The sequence below is a fragment of the Hypanus sabinus genome, chromosome 8 (assembly GCF_030144855.1).
Source record: "Hypanus sabinus isolate sHypSab1 chromosome 8, sHypSab1.hap1, whole genome shotgun sequence".
Classification (NCBI taxonomy): domain Eukaryota; kingdom Metazoa; phylum Chordata; class Chondrichthyes; order Myliobatiformes; family Dasyatidae; genus Hypanus; species Hypanus sabinus.
Window position 1 is genome coordinate 143609645 of NC_082713.1, and position 17463 is coordinate 143627107.

The 17463-nt window shown below is 42.1% G+C and overlaps 1 protein-coding gene across 1 annotated transcript in view; it reads left to right on the plus strand.

The window, feature by feature from the left end:
* The first annotated feature begins 2909 nt into the window (after window positions 1-2909).
* LOC132398508 (interleukin-17 receptor A-like) overlaps window positions 2910-17463 on the plus strand; it is a 52706-nt gene continuing 38152 nt past the window's right edge. Inside the window, exon 1 of the mRNA XM_059978078.1 lies at window positions 2910-3193. Within this exon, the coding sequence (XP_059834061.1) occupies window positions 3095-3193 (99 nt within the window). The 5' untranslated portion in view covers window positions 2910-3094. The remainder of the gene's footprint in view (window positions 3194-17463) is intronic.

Here is a 17463-nt window from a genome sequence, read left to right on the forward strand (position 1 = left end):
AGTGTCTATCTAAATGACTCATATACCCCCTTGTGCAATTGGATCCTGGATTTCCTCACTTGTAAACCCCAGTCAGTTCAGATTGGCAAAACCAATCTCCAGCAGCACAGGAGCAACGCTGAGACGTGTGTTAAGTCACCTGCTCTACTCGCTTTACACCTATGACTGTGCAGCTAAGTACAGCTCCAACACCATATACAAATTTGCTGTTGACACCACTATTGTGGGCTGTATCAAAGGGGGTGATGAATCAGCTTACAGGAGAGAGATTGAAAACTTAACTGAGTGGTGTGATAACAACAACCTCTCACTCAATGTCAGTAAGACCAAGGATCTGATTGTAGACTTCAGGAGAGGGAAACCAGGGGTCCATGAGCCAGTCCTCATCGGAGGATCAGAGTTGGAGGGTCAGTAACTTTAAATCCTTGGGTATCACTATCTCAGAGGACCTGTCCTGGACCTATCAAATAAATATTATTGCGAAGAAAACACGACAGCACTTCGACTTCCTCAGGAGTCTGCGGAGATTCGGCATGTCATCAAAAACCTTGGCAAACTTCCACAGATGTGTGGTCGAAAGTGTGCTGGCAGGCTGCAGTACGGAACACCAATGCCTCTGAGCAGAAAATCCTAAAATAGTAGTGGATTAGGCCCAGTACATCATGGGTAAAACCCTCCCAACCATTGAGCTCATCTACATGAAATGTTGGGGTACAGAAGCAGCATCCATCATCAAAGATCCTCACCACCCAGACCATGCTATTTTCTCACTGCTGCCATCAGGTAGAAGGTGCAGATGCCTCAGGACTCACACCACCAGGTTCAAGAACAGATACTACCCCTCAACCATCAGGATCTTGAATAAAATGAGGCACTTATTTAAGGACTCTGCTATATTGTTATTTCATGCTTGTTATTAATTGCTATTTATTTCTACCTGCAATTGCACAGTTTGTTTACAATTTACAGTTACTGTTCTATAGATTTGTTAAGTATGCCTGTAGAAAAAGAAACTCAGGGTTGTATGTGGTGATATGTATGTACTCTGATAATAAATTTTACTTTGAACTTTGAACTGTTAAATATAGTAATTGTATCAGTTCTCCATCACCCCTCTGGCATTGAGTTCCAGATATCCTATATCCAAACTGCTTTTTAGAGCAGCTTGTGGTTAAGCCACTACGGGACTGGCTGTTGGTCAATGAACTGGCATTAATTAGAGACGTTAAGATAAAGGAACACTTAGGAGACAGTGATAGTATTCATCCTGGAATTTGAGAAGCAGTAGCTCAAGTCAGATGTATAGTGTAACAGTGGAGTAAAGGGGATTACAGCGGCATGAGAGAGGAGCTGGCCTAAATTGATTGGAAGGGAACATTTGCAGGGCTAACAGCAGAGCACCAATGGCTGGAGTTTCTGGGAGCAATTCAAAGGGAGCAGGATAGATACATCCCAAAGAAGAAGAAATATTCTGAAGGCAGGATGACAAGAGAAGTCAAAGCCAAAGAGAAGGCACATAAAGATCAAAAATTAGTGGAAATTTAGAGGACTGGGAAGCTTTTAAAAACCAACAAAAGGCAACTAAAAAAATTAAAGATGGAAAAGATGGGATATGAATGTAAGCTTGTCAACAGTATAAAAAGACTATACCAATGGTTTTGTCAGATATATATATATAGTGGAAAAGAGAGGCAAGAGTAGATATTGGACTACTGGAGAGGTAGTAATGAGGGACAAGGAAATTGTGGACAAACTGAATAAGTATTTTGCATCAATCCTCTCTGTGGAAGACACTAGCAGTATGCTGGAATTTTGAGAGTGTAGGGGGCAGAAGTGAGAAGGGAGAAGGTGCTTGGAAAACAGAGGTGGCTGAAGAGATTGTGGAGGCATTAGGAATGATCTTTCAAGAATTAACAGATTCTGGTATGGTTCCAGAGGACTGGAAATTTGCAAATGTCACATCACATGATATTTGGGAAGGAGGCAGTAGAAAGGAAGCTATAGGCCAGTTCTATGCTATAGGCATAGTTCTCTCTCTCTCTCTCTCTCTCTCTCTCCCCCCCCCCGCCCCTCTTCATGGAGGATGGAGGGGAAGAAGCTGTTCCTCAAACATTGAATGTGTGTGCTTGGGCTACCGGATGCTTGGTGCTTCTTTTTGAGGCATTGCCTTTTGAAGATGTCCTCGATGGTGGGGAGGTGAGTGCCCATGATGGGTTTACAACCCTCTGCAGCTTCTTCTGATTCTGTGCATTGGTGCCTGCACACTAGACAGTGAAGCAGCCAGTCAGAATGCTCCTCATGGGATATGTGTAGAAACTTACTGGAGTCTGTGGTGATCTATCAAATCTCCTTAGGAAATATAGCCACTGGTGTGCTCCTTTGTAATTGTGTGAATGTGTTGGGCAACACACACAAAATGCTGGAAGAACTCAGCAGGCCAGGCAGCATCTATGGAAAAGAGTGAACAGTCAACGTTTCGGGCTGAGACCCTTCATCAGAACTCTTTCTAGCATCTGCAGACTTCCTCATGTTTGAATATGTTGGGTCCAGGAGAGATCTTCAGAGCTGTTGACACCCAATAACTTGAGATGGAGGGGGGTGTTACGCATAACTGGCAGTAAGGGAAGAGCAACAGGACCCTGGCGGGGGACTTGGGGGTCTTGGCCCAGGTGAGGGCAGGTGCAGAAGTCCAGAGGTCCTGTCACTGGAGCTGAGTTAATGTGATCTCCTAGTGGAGGGCAGGGCTGTGATGATGGATGGGTGAGTGGGGACAAGGTGAGAGAGAATGATTGGGTGGGCGGGGCCGAGGTTGAGCGAATGGGCGGGGTGATGACGTGGGATAGTTGAGGCCATTGGGGTTGATGACGGAAGAGTGGGCGTGGCCAATGTTGAGCGAAAGGGCGGGGTAATGACGAGTGCTGCTTGAGGCCAGAGGGTGACGGAAACGTGGGTTTGAAGACGGAAGATGCCTGGCATCTAGGGTTGCTGTTGTGTAGGAAGTGCGCGGTTTTTTTCTTTGGAAACTTCTGGAAATATTTAGAAAAGTCATCACTTGTACGGCTGATTTCTTTTAAACTTGAAAAGCTTGTTGGCCATGAATCGAGTTGCTGGGTCGTTGCTGCGAGGTTTTCTCATTGTCCTGTGGGTTGGAGACCTGGCCGCTTCGGAGTACCTTGGCGACTGCTCGCAGCAGGTAGGGCGCCCTGTGTGGTTGTGTGTTGTATCTGGGCACGGACCTCCCGAGTTTATGGACAGTTCCAATAAACTGGGCAAAAATCTACAACGATCGCGGTCGTTACCGGGAGATAATTTGCCACTTTGGGCAATCACTTTTCTTGTCTCTCTGAAGTGCTGTTGATACAATGTAGTTACAATGTTGATACAATGTGTTTCCTAGTCTAGCTTTTTTTCCCCCTTTTTCCGCAAGAGCATGTAATACATGAAGCATGTAATGCATGAAGCAAGACAACTACCAACTAAGTTAAACTGCTCATGCCAAACTTGATTAATAACTGGCGACAGCAACATGTCGCATAAACTGGATCTGTCAAAGCCATTTTAATCTGAATTGTAAATTTATTTTTAAAGTGGATGAGATTGAAAAGGTGAAATAATCAAGGCACAAACGCTCCAAAGTGCTGTCCTTTTTAATAAATATAAAGAGCAAGCTTGGGGATTTAACAAGAAATTTGAAGCGAAAAACGAGTAGGCATATTCTGGTTGGCAAGATGTAACAAGTGGTGGACGATTAGGATTGTTGCACGTCCTCAATTTATAAGACTCTATGAAAGAAGAGAGTAGGCGCTGAAACTGTGGCTGTCAAACTTACTGACTGCACTGCATTGGAAATTGTAAAGAGGAATGTAAGGTTTCAAAAGCATGACGGATCAAATATCAGGCAAATGGAAGAAGTGATACATTTTCTAAATGATGAAAGATTGGGAAAAAATCGTGCCACTGTGAGATATGCGTATGATTTGTAAAGGGCCTGAATGCACGTACAACAAGTAATTAGGAAAATAAGCAGGATTATATCTTCTGCTTGGGGATTGAATACAGAAGTGGGGAGGTTATGCTTTAGTTATACGGAGTACCGCTGAGACTATCTCTGTGGCTTGATTTTCAGTTTCCTTCGATAATGAAGTAACTTAATCTATTTGATGCGGTGCAGAGACGAGTTTCCAGAAAGTCCTGGACGTACACGTTGTCCAATGATGAATGACTTTAGCCATGGTTAATATCTACTTGTGTTTAGTATCGTGTGAAATGACTTGATTGAAGCAAGAATGCCAGAGGGTTTTGACAGGATGGCTGTGGAAAGGGTCTCCTCCTGGATGCTGGAGTGTAATCCTAGGAGTTTCTGCTGTTCCAGTGTTAGTTAAATACTTAAAACCTATTTCAAATGTCCTCTCTTATTCTTTCTGCTCTTCTCTAATGAGATGGATCAAAATTCCAGTCTAAGTAGGTCAAATATGATGGGAGAATATGGTATTAACGGTAAGACTCTTGGCGGTGTGGCGGATCGAGGATCTTGGGGTCCAAGTTCATAGGACACTCAAAGCTGCTGCGCAGGTTGACTCTGTGCGTAAGAAAACATACAATGCATTGGCCTTCATCAATCGTGTGATTGAGTTTAAGAGCCGAGAGGTAATGTTACAGCTATATAGGACCTTGGTCAGACCCCATTTAGAGTCCTGTGCTCAGTTCTGGTTGTCTCACTACAGGAAGGATGTGGAAGCCATAGAAAGGGTGCAGAGGAGATTTACAAGGATGTTGCCTGGATTGGGGAGCATGCCCTATGAGAATAGGTTGAGTGAGCTCAGCCTTTTCTCCTTGGAGCAACGAGGATGAGAGGTGACCTGATAGAGGTGTACATGATAATGAGAGGCATTGATCGTGTGGATAGTCTGGGGCTTTTTCCCAGGGCTGAACTGGCTAGCAGGAGAGGGCACAGTTTTAAGGTGCTGGGGAGTGGGTACAGAGGAGATGTCAGGGTTAAGTTTTTTATGCCGAGGGTGGTGCGTGCGTGGAATGGGCTGCTGGCAACGGTGAAGGCGGATAAAATAGGATTTTTTAAGAGACTCCTGGACAGATAACGGAGCTGAAAAAAATAGAGGGCTGTGGGTAACACTGGGTAATTTCTCAGGTAAGGACATGTTCGGCACAGCTTTGCTGGCAGAAGGGCTTGCATTGTGCTGTAGGTTTTCTATCCATCTTCGCTGTGCTGCACCTGGACTGTTGGTTATATCATTACCTTCATATTTTGCCAATGTAGCATCAACTCCATTGGCAACATATAGGCGTTTGAGACTTTGTCTTAGTAAAGTGAGGTAACTTACCGTTTTATGGCCCTGGGTACTTCAGCTTCCCTTGTTGCTTATCCAGATGAAGTTGATCAAGCAAGCCAGAGTTGGATTTCCCCTCAGAATCTAGATTGCTTCTCTTCCCCTATAGCTCTTCAGTCTGTGCTGTCTGAGCACTGCCATGACGTTTTCCCTGGCGAGTAATTCCACCCTTCCTCCTATAATCCTTGCCACTCTATCACTTCTAAAACAGGACACTGGCCTGCCAACCTTGCCTCTCCTGTAACCAAGTCTCACTAATGGCCACGATGTGGTAATTCCACGTGTTGATCCATGCCCTTGGCTCATGTGCCTTTGCTACAACACTCCTTGCTTTGAACAATTCACAGTTCAGAACATTAGTCCCACCATGCTCAACCTCTCGATTCCTAATTTTGTACATAAGCCAAGTTTCTGGTTTGCATGTGTATCTAATGAATTCCTAGTTTCTAAACAGTATGGCTGAAGACCTCTGTCATTTGGGATACTGCTTTTGAATGGAAATGTAGAACAAGGTTTATTCTCACTGTCTTGTATGACGTGAAATTTGTTGCTTTGTGGCAGCAAGACAATGGAAGACATGAAATTATTGTAACTAACAAAATAAATAAATTGTGCAAAAGGAGAAGTATAACAAGTAGTGTTTGTGGCCTGTTTAGAAAATCTGATGGTGGAGGGAATGTACCTCTTCCTGAATCATTGAGTGGGAGTCTTGAGGCTCCTGTGCCTCCTCTCAGATGGTAGTAACAAGAAGAGGGTTTGTCCCAGTTGGTGAGCGTCCTTGATTATGTATGCTGCCTTTGAGGCACGGCTTCTTGGAGTTGTTCTTGGTGATGGAGAGGATTGTGCCCGTGATGGAGCTGGAAGTAGAGGCTCTACAACCCTCTACAGCCTCTTGCAATCCTGCACATTGGTACCTCCTTACCAGACAGTGATGCAGCTTGTCAGAATACTCTCCGCCGTACAGGTGTACAAATTTGCAGAAAGCTTTTGGTGACACACCAAATCTCCTCAAACTCACAAACTGGAACCATTGGTACACCTTCTTCGTGATTGTATCAATGTGTTGGACAGATTATTGGAGATACTGACACCCAGGAATTTAAGTCTGTTCATCCTTAACACCACTGACCCCTCAAAGAAGTCTAGTGTGTGTTCTCTTGATTTCTCCTTCCTGAAGTGCACAACTGATTGTTTGGTGTTGCTGACAATGATTGTGTGGTTGTGTTGAAATGCCACTCAACCAGAAACGCCATTGGAAAGCTATTGGTAGCTTAATTTTCAACAGCCCTGGCTGTTGTCTCACTTTGTGACCTACATGACCTGTGATTTCAGTAAAATGTCAAAATAATCGTGCTTGTTTTGTTAGCAGAATGCTGAAAGGTATAGTGAACAACTGTACCATAGTAATTATCACAGCAATGCAAGTCAGGAGAGCAGAGCCAATCGTTGCCAACATGATCATATTGGCCAAGATTGTGCAGAGAGGATAATGAAGAGGCTAATTGTGCATGCTATTAAGGTGGAGTAGATTGGATGACGACTACAAGATATTACATATGCGCAATTACACAAAATTTGGCAACAATCCTTTATTCTTGAAGTGCTCTGGTGATTCAAACCTCCAATGACGGTGAATTGCTCGTCTGACACACAGAGAAATTCTGAGCAGTTAGAGTCAATAAAGAATGAGAGCTGTTCCTTTTCTGTTCAATGAAAAGTTTTCCCTTCTTCCCCTACCCTCGCTGCATTTTATATTTTCCTTTTTAGTAAGTTTGTATACCGCAGCATGCCAACTCCTGAATGGAACATTTACTAAAATGTTCCAAAGTTACATTCATGCTTTCCTGCAAGGAGCCAAACTAGACATTAATATGTTAAAATAAAATGTGAGGACATTATAAATTTGGTTCCATTTTGCTTAGTTAACTCAGTCCTACACACAGTGTTGCACAAATATCTCCATTTTCAAATCCTAGGCCAACCCTAGAATCTGTGATGTACTGAAAAGAGAGGCATCACCCAGTTTTCAAAGTTCTCTTTGGTTATCTCAGTCAGGAAAAAAAATGTGATGAATTTATGGCTGGAAGTTATAAAGGGGAATTTGAGGGAAGTTAAATATGCAAATCAGAGGTGCTGTTGAGTCATGTTAAATGCAGTTCATTTTATTCAGTTCACTTCCTTATAATGCTGAAGACATTCTCTTCTTTCCTCACTGGTAATTTTAGACAAAGATATGTCGTTAATTGAGTTTATTGGCATATGCACAAGTACGTTGATTTGCAGCAGTATCTTGGGCACATAGCACAAGAGAAGTTTAGATTATACAAGAAAGAACACAATTCAAACAAAAACAAAATGTTAGTGCAAAATGATGAAAGTGATCATGGTGTTGCCAAACTAGTGATTAAGATTTTTCCAGTTGGTTGTAGAACCAAACGGTTCAAGGGAGGTAGATGTTCTTGAACTGGGCGGTGTGGGATTTAAGGTTTCTGTAATTTTTGTTGAGAGGAGCTGCAAAAAGATGGTGTGGATCATGGTTGCTTTCTCAATGTCGTGTCTCCTGTAGATACTAAAGTTTACAGGTTCAGGAATGTGAACGACAGTCAGGCTTTGACCTCCAAGGACAAAAGAAAAGGGTTAAATTTCATTTCACTACCAACAGGAATATAATATAATTTTCCAGTTGCCAATCTCTGCTTCTGCAAGCTGGTATCAGCATTGTATTTATTAGCACACGTACATTATACAGTCTATAATTTGCAAATACAGGTTTCTTGTTGTGGAAAGTTCCAGAAATAGTTTGCTAAGCCTCAATGACCAAACAGGAATTAAATTGCTATCTTAAATCTATAGTTGATAATTATCTCCCTTACGTTGTCAGTTTATTTTGGCATATCACTTCTTGTATTGGAGAGTCTAGGCATTTGATGTTATTTCTGAAATTAATTTTTATATGTTGAAGGGTTTACATTCCCCTTGTGCAGGCTCTGTTTTGTTAAAACTATGTTAGTGGTACTAGCTTGCTTGCTTGCAGATAATGGAAGCTCTGGCAATTTCTTCGTAAAGCTTTTCATTCTGAAGACAGAACAATAAACTTACCATTCTGTGTTTGGTCCTCTGTTCTGTTATCTCATTATGTTGATTTATTTGTAGTGCATTGAAGTGTTTTACTGAGTTAAAGGCAAAATGTATATGAAAATATTGCTTCTCCAGACATTAAAGTTTTTCATTTAATATCATAATCAAAGGTACATTTGTTATCAAAGTATACAACTCTGAAATTATTCAATTCTCCGGGCAGCTATGAAACCAAGAAAGAAAAGAAAGGCATGATTATCAACCCCCAAAACATACCACTTTGTATAAAACACAAAACAAAAAATGGAACAGGCACATCAACACCCAAATCCCTTCTCCTGCAGAAAAAAATGAACAAAATGAATCAGGCACATCGACCCCAAAATACCCCTCCCCGCACAAAAAAACCCAGAAGATTGGGCAGGACAGAACATAAAAACTATAAGACTGGAAAAAAAAGAGTCTATTGTCCAAAGTCCACATCCAAAATGCAGAACAAAACTTTGGCAATACTCTCCGGGTGCAGCGGCAGGCTCTCCCCTCGCCGGCACACAGTAACCAATCAAAAATCAGGCAGCCGGCGTTCACCCTCTGCACTCACTTCAATGCTTCAATCTCCCTCCTCACTCTCTTCAGCGAAGAGTGGGAGCTTTAACTGGCAAAATGGAGCGAAACATTGGCTCGTGCCCTGTCCTGCAGCCTGCCCACCACAAAATTTATGCACACTGCCTCACGGAACCCTCTCGGAGACTGCAGAGTGCTGGAACACCCAAACAATCTCCAAACTTGCACACTCACCTTGATGTTCCAATCGCCTCATCCCTTTAGTTGCTGAACAGTGGAAGCTAGAATCAGTGAAATGGGGTCAGACATCGGCTTGTGTGCCATCCTGCAGCCTTCTCACCATGAGGTTCACTCACACTGCCTCAGCTTTCCAGAATCCTCTGAGAGACTGCAGTGCACTGAACCACCCAGACAACAAAACACAGGCTCCAACAGTTCCAGAATCACATTCAAGACGAGAAACAAATATAAAAGAAGTGATAAAGATGGTTTCATGATCTGTCCAGAAGATGTCGTCCAAAGGACCCTTGTACACAGGCGACATCTTGACTGGAAGTTAGAATCTGCCGTAGAGTTAGGACTTTACAAAAATACAAAACAAAGCAGACCATGTAAGATGTTACTAAGCCAAACAGCAACTCTCCTCTCACACTGGTTTAGGTTGAAGGGTAATAACAGTTTTTGAAACTGGGACCTAAGCCTCCTGTACCACCTCCTGGATGGCAGCAGTGGGAAGAGAGCATGACCTGGAAGGTGGTTCCTTGACAATGGATGCTGCCTTCTTGTGGCAGCGCTCCTTGTCGATGTACTCAGGGATGGGGACAGCTTTTCTATTGGTGAGCATTAGTGCTTCTGTACCAAGCTGTAATGCCACCAGTCCCTTGAGGCCTAAAAAGGCTCCACTCCTTTAGAAGTGTTCCAGAATCAGAATTCACAACCCTACAAACAAAGCTGAATTTTTAAGAACCATTCATGAACGTTTTTAAGTGATAAGACCATAAGACATAGGAGCAGAATTAGGCCATTTGGCCCATTGGGTCTGCTCCGCCATTCAATCATGGCTGATCCTTTCTCCCCTCCTCAGCCCTACTCCCTGGCCTTCTCCCCATAACCTTTGATGTCCAATCAAAAACCTACCAAGTTCTGCTTTAAATACACCTCCACGGCTGCCTGGGGTAATAAATTCCAAAACTTCACCATCCTTTGGCTAATGAAATTTCTCTGCATCTCTGTTTTAAATGGACGCCCTTCTATCCTGAGGTTGTGCCCTCTTGTCCTAGACTTCCCACCACAGGAAACATCCTTTCCTCATCTACTGACTAGGCCTTCTAACATTCAAAAGGTTTCAATGAAATACACCCCCCCCCCAATTGTCTTTCTAAATTCCAGTAAGTACAGACTCAGGACTATCAAATTTTCCTTGATTGATAACCTTTTCATTCCTGGAATCACCCTTGTGAACGTTCTCCAATGCCAGCACATTTCTTTTTTTTGTAATTCAAATTTTTATTATTATTTATTCTTATTTTACAAAGCAGCACAGCATATCATAGAGCAGACACAGTACAGCATATTTATACAGCCATCCCATGACAGGAAAACATATAAAACTAAGAAACAGAAAAAAACTTCTAATTTAAGTTTAAATCAACATACAACCAAAATTGATCCCACACGTGAAGGAAAAGTACCAGTACATTTCTTCTTGGATGAGGAGCCCAGAACTGTTCACAATGCTCAAGCTGAGGCCTCACAGGGCCTTATAAAGCCTCAGTATCACATCCTTTCTCTTGTATTCTAGACCTCTTGAAATGAATGCTAACATTGCATTTGCCTTCCTCACCAATGACTCTACCTGCAAGTTAACCTTGGGATTTTCTGCAAAAGTACTTGCAAGTCCCTTTGCATCTCAGATTTTTAGATTTTCTCCCCATTTAGAAAATAATCTGCACATTTATTTGTTCTGCCAAAGTGCAGACCATGCATTTTTCAACTTTGTATTTCATTTGGCACTTTCTTGCCCATTCTCCTAATCCGAGTCCTTCTACAGCCTACCTGTTTCCTCAATACTACCTGCCCCTCCACCAATCCTCATATCATCTGCAAACTTGGCAACAAAGCCATCTATTCCATCACCTACATCATTTATGTACAGCATAAAAAGAAGCAGTCCCGAAACCGACCCATCCAGAACACCCCTAGTCACTGGCAGCCAACCAAAAAAGGATCCTTTTATTCCCACTCACTGCCTTCTACTAATCAACGAATTCTCTAACCATGGCAGTAAATGTCCTGTAATACCATGGGTTCTTAACTTGGTAAGCAGCCTTGTGTGTGACACCTTGTCAAAGGCCTCCTGAAAGTTGAAATATACAACATTCACTGCATCCCCTTTATCCTACTTGTAATTTCCTCAAAGAATTCCAACAGATTTATCTGGCAAGATTTTCCCTTAAGGAACATATGCTGATTTTGTCCTGTCTTGTCCCGTGTTACCAAGTACTCCATCACCTTATCCTTAAAAAATGACTCTAACTAATTCCCAACTATTGAGCTCAGGCTAACTGGTCTATAAGTTCCTTTCTGCTGCCTCCCTCCTCTCTTGAAGAGTGGAGTGATATTTGCAATTTTCCAGTCCTCATTTCCAAAATACTCGTTTAGTTTATCTGCCATCTCCTTGTCCCCGTTATTATTTCTCTGGCCTAATTTTCTAGCAGCCCTATATCCACTCTCATCCCTCTTTTTTTTACATACTTGAAAAAGCTTGTACTATCCACTTTGATATTGTTTGCTAGCTCGTTTTCATATTTCATCTTTTCCCTCTTAATGCTTCTTTTAGTTGCTCTCTGTAGGTTTTTAAAAACTTCCCAATTCTGTCTTACCACTAATTTTTCTGTTGTACGCCCTTTCTTTTGCTTTTACATTTGCTTTGACTTCCCTTGTCAGCCATGGTTGTACTATTTTGCCATTTGAGTATTTGGAGTATCGGGCCTTTGGAACACATCTATCCTGCACTTCCCTCATTTTTCCCAGAAACTCACAGCATTGCTGCTCTGCTGACATCCCTTCCAGCAGCTCCTTCCAATTTACTTGGGCCAACTCCTCTCTCATACCACTGTAATTTCCTTTAATCCACTGAAATGTTGCTACGTCAGTCTTTACTTTCTCCCTATCAAATTTCGAGTTGAACTTAATTATTTTGTGATCACTGTCTACCCGGGTTGTTTTACCTTAAGCTCCCTGATCACCTCTGGTTTATTGCATAACACCCAGTCCAATATAGCTGATCCCCCAGTAGGCTCAACAACAAATACTCTAAAAAGCTATCTTGTAGGCATTCCACAAATTCACTCTTGAGATTCATTACCAACCTGATTGCTCCAATTTACCTGCATGTTGAAATCTCCCATGACATTCATAGCACTACCCTTTTGATTCACCATTGCTATTTCCCGTTGTAATCTGTGGTTACTGTTACAGTGTCCCAGCTACTGTTGGGAGGGTTGTATATAACTGCCATTGGGGTCCTTTTACCTTTGCAGTTTCTTAACTCAACCCACAAGGATTCAACATCCTCTGCACATCTTTCTACTGATTTGATGCCATTCTTTACCAGCAGAGCCACGCCACCCCCTTTGCCTGCCATCCTATCCCTCCAATACAGCACGTAACCTCGGACATTCGGCCGAGGTTCAGAGTGTTGAATTCCAATGCTGTCACCTGGTTCCTTATCTCTAGACGTGTATTAGCTGTGGTAATTATTGTCAGTATAACAACTGGGTGAAATGGCTGCGGTGACAATAATTGCAACAGGTGGTGGTGAAGACCTTCTCTGCTGTTTGACAAATTAATTTAACATTGTGTGAGACTTATGACAAAGTTTTATGTTAAACCTAATATTACAGAGTAATTTTTGTCTAATTGTATTCCTATGCTTGTAGCTAAATTATGTCACTATCCCTTTCGCTCGTCTCACACTGATTTGTGAGAAAGGAGGAAACCAGGACAGCAATATTCAGACCTACTAAATGAAAATTAAGTAATGCTTACCTGCTGGTGTGACATCAATACTGTCTTTCTCTGAATAAAGGCTGATTTATACTTGTGGGTACGGGCTATGCCGCAGCCTATGCCTGATTTTCACTTCTGCATCGCTCTACATGTAGCGAGCATGCGTTGGTGTGTGCCAAAATGCTAGTTGGCGGTGGGGTTTCTATACCACTGTGTTGAGTTTCTTCCTGAGAGACGTGGATGAGGAAATGCATTTCAAACATTTTCACATGTTGGTGGGTAGATTTGACAATTTGGTTCATCTTTTTCGCATCGGTATACGCACAGCCTACAGACATGGCGGAGAAGAAGCAACCGGAAATGCGTAGGAGGAAATGCGATGCTGCCAAGCAGACCAATCACAGTTGTTGTGGTCTGCGTTACCACGACGTGTGGGTAACTTTTCTGGAGAGGTGCACATCACCCTACAGCAAAGAGTACAGTGTAGGTAGGGTATGCGACACCTACGGCGTAGGTGCGACACACAAGTATAAATCAACCTTCAGATGAGATCAAAGATCCTTGGGCCTCATTGAAATGCAGTGCTGGTAAGTGCTGCAATGCAAGTGTCTGATTGAAACATGCAGTTTCAGTTGTTTATCTCACTGGACCTGATGGAATGCACCCTCAGGTTCTGAAGGAAGTAGCTAGAGAGATTGCGGAGGCATTAACAAAGATCTTTCAAGAATAGATAGATTCTGGCATTGTACCGGGTGACTGGAAAATTGCAAATGTTACTCTGCTATTTAAGAAGGGTGGGAGGCAGCAGAAAGGAAACTGTAGCCTGACATCAGTGGTTGGGAAGTTGTTGGAATCGATTGTTAGGGATGAGATTATGGACTACCTGGAGGCTCATGACAAGATAGGCCAAAGCCAGCATGGTTTCCTGAAAGGAAAATCCTGCCTGACTAACCTACTGCAATTTTTTGAGGAAGTTACAAGTAGGGTAGACAAAGGAGATGCAGTGGGTGTGGTGTACTTGGATTTTCAGAAGGCCTTTAACAAGGTGCTGTACATGAGGCTGCTTAGCAAGATAAGAGCCCATGGAATTACAGGGACGTTACTAGCATGGGTGGAGCATTGGCTGATTGGCAGAAAACAGAGAGTGGGAATAAAGGGATCCTATTCTGCTGGCTGCCGGTTACCAGTGGAGTTCCACAGGGGTTGGTGTTGGGACCGCTGCTTTTTAAGATGTATGTCAATGATTTGGACTATGGGATTAATGGATTTGTGGCTAAATTTGCCAATGATACGAAGATAGGTGGAGGAGTGGGTAGTGTTGAGGAAAAGGAGAGCCTGCAGAGAGACTTAGATAGTTTAGGGGGATGGGCAAAGAAGTGGCAAATGAAATACAATGTTAGAAAGTGTATGGTTGTGCACTTTGGTGGAAGAAATAAACGGGCAGAGTATTATTTAGATGGGGAGAGAATTCAAAATACAGAGATGCAAAGGGACTTAGGAGACCTTGTGCAGGATACCCTAAAGGTTAACCTCCAGGTTGAGTCGGTGGAGAAGAAGGCAAATGCAATGTTTCTAGACATTCATTTGTAGAGGTATAGAATATAAGAGCAGGGATGTGATGTTGAGGCTGTATAAGGCACTCATGAGACCACACTTGTAGTATTGTGTACAGTTTTGGGCTCCTTATATTAGAAAGGATATATTGACATTGGAGAGGGTTCAGAGAAGATTCACGAGAATGATTCCAGGAATGAAAGGGTTACCGTATGAGAAACGTCTGGTAGCTCTTGGGCTGTATTCTCTGGAGTTTAGTAGAATGAGGGGGATCTCATAGAAACATTCCTAATGTTAAAAGGCCTGAACAGATTAGATATGGCAAAGTTATTTCCCATGATAGGGAGTCCAGGACAAGAGGGCACGACTTCAAGATTGAAGGATGTCCATTTAGAACAGAGACGTGGAGAAATTACTTCAGTCGGAAGGTGGTAAGTCTGTGGAATTTGCTACCATGAGCAGCTAAGGAGACCAGGTCACTGGATGCATTTAAGGCAGAGATAGATAGGTTCTTGATTAGCCAGGGAATCAAAGCGTATGGAGAGAAGGCGGGGAGTGGGGATGACTTGGATCAGCCCATGATTGAATGGCGGAGCAGAGTCGATGGGCTGAATGGCCTACTTCTGCTCCTATATCTTCTGGTCTTATCGTTATAGCCCTTTGGTAATTACAGGCAGGAAATGCCACCAGAACAGTAGCTATCATGCCTGTAAAGTTATTGTTGACCAGGAAGAAATACTTCTTTACCAGCAAGGCCACTGGTTGACTCCAATGACCTCTGACTATATCCAATGTGTGTTCTAAAAATCCAAGTCCTGCTTCATTTAGCCCAATTTCTTAGTTTCCTGAACATCTCCTTGTATCTTCAAGGAACCCATTACTAACTTTTGGTGATAATTAAAAGATCTGAATAATGATCTGAAGCAGCTTTGGTTGGTTGCTTCTTGGGTACCTGTGAGTGTGGAACATGCCCCAAAATTTGAGAAATCTATGGGGTTGAGAAGGAAATGGATCAGCCATGATGAAATGGTGGAGTAGACTCAATGGGCCAAATGGCCTAATTCTGCTCCCGTGTCTTATGGTCTTATACCCTTGTTTCTTGAGTGCACAGTCAGGTGTTTTTTTCCTTCTACCTTTTCTCATTGGGTAGTGTGGTTGAGGTGATGGTGAGAGCCTTATCTTTGTACTTGTATAGCTTCAGTAGGAGCATTTGCTATTAGGAAGTGTTTACCCAAGGAGGAGGTACTTCTGAGAAGTGAGATGGAAATTATGTTTTGAAGTTTCAGAGTGATTTTATCAAGAACATCAATAGATTATTTCAGATAATGGGCTGTTGCTGAAGTTAATTTGTCACTATTGGGACTGCAACATGCACATGAGGAATATTCGGAAGAGTAGTTAATTATTCCTGCACTAAAGTAGATAATCAGTGTAGTTTAGCTTAAAGGCTTCTGTGGATGGTATAATACTGAGAAATTCAGTAAATGAATGTTCAAAACTCTTAAGGTTGACTTTTGTAACAATAAACTTTTAGCAAGTGTTTTACTGTGATTGCACAAATTTATAAAGGACCACAGCTGTAACTCTTTCTTCTACGATATTCTTTTTAATTGGGAAAATATGAACTCCTTTATCAACTACCTCCATTACAACAGTCTCAAATGAGCATTGAGCAATTCATGTACTTGAAGTGACACATAGGATCTATTTTCCTTGACTACATTCCTGGCAGATGTGACAAAGCATGTCCATTTGTATTGTGTCAATTCAATGGGTGGATAATTTGCAACAACAACAACAGAGTTTGTCGTCGAAAGTATTGCACAATGTTGGGGTTTCCCAAGATTACATTAGAGTTTGCATCAGGAACTTATTCAAAGTCAGTTTGCAAGAAGTATCATTGATTATTTGTGAAATAACTTGTACTTCCCTGCTTGATTATATCGTTTCAGTTGGTATCTCATGCATGTAGTTCTAAATAAATTGTCAATTTGACTTGTGTTCCTCAAAACTTAGCGCATAAACAGCAAGTTTAGTTCCATGGGCTGGAGCGCAACAAAATATTTTGATAGCTGGCCGTAATGTGAACTTCTGCCAAACTTTTGTCTCAGTCAATATCACTATTAATTATTCTTTGTGGTACATTCTTGGCATGGAATGGGGCATTATAGATCAAGCGAGCAGTAAGCAACAAGACACCTGAATTGTATATTGCTACTCCTATAATGTACTAAAGTCATTTTAGAGGTAATTTTACACAGAATTCTGCATTAATCATGCAGAACATTTACTCAAGCCCAACAAAATGTGTGTTTTTTAAAGCTGAATTAGTTCTGCAATCCTTCAAGCCCTGATGGATACTTCCCTCCTGTGTATTATAGGAGGAAATGGCAGAAATTAGTACAGTGGGGGGGAGGGGGGCTTTGGAGGAGGTAACAACTATAGCAGACCCTGCTGGAACATGTAGAAATTATCCTGGTGTTGGTAACATGGGAAGAACGGGGTCCTTCTAGAAAACAGATGCCAGAATACTATTTGCACTTTGCTTTAAATATATCACTTCTCTCTTCTTTATCCATACTGCCTACTGGGATAGTTGGGTCTTCAGTCCTTGTTGCTGCGACAATATTTGTATTTAACATTAATTTGGTATATTTAGGCTCTTGAATTAATCTTCCATTTTCAAATAAGGGAGCATTTGTACATTTCCAACATTTTTAATTAATGAGAACTCTTAGAGTCACAGAAAAGTACAGCACAGAAACTGGCCCTGGGCTCATCTAATCTGTGCCAAGCCATTTAAACTGCTTAATCCCATTGATTTGCATCTGGACCATAGCCGTCCATACCCCTACTATCCATATACCTGTCCAAACTTAACTTAAATGTTGAAATCAAGCTCGCAATCACA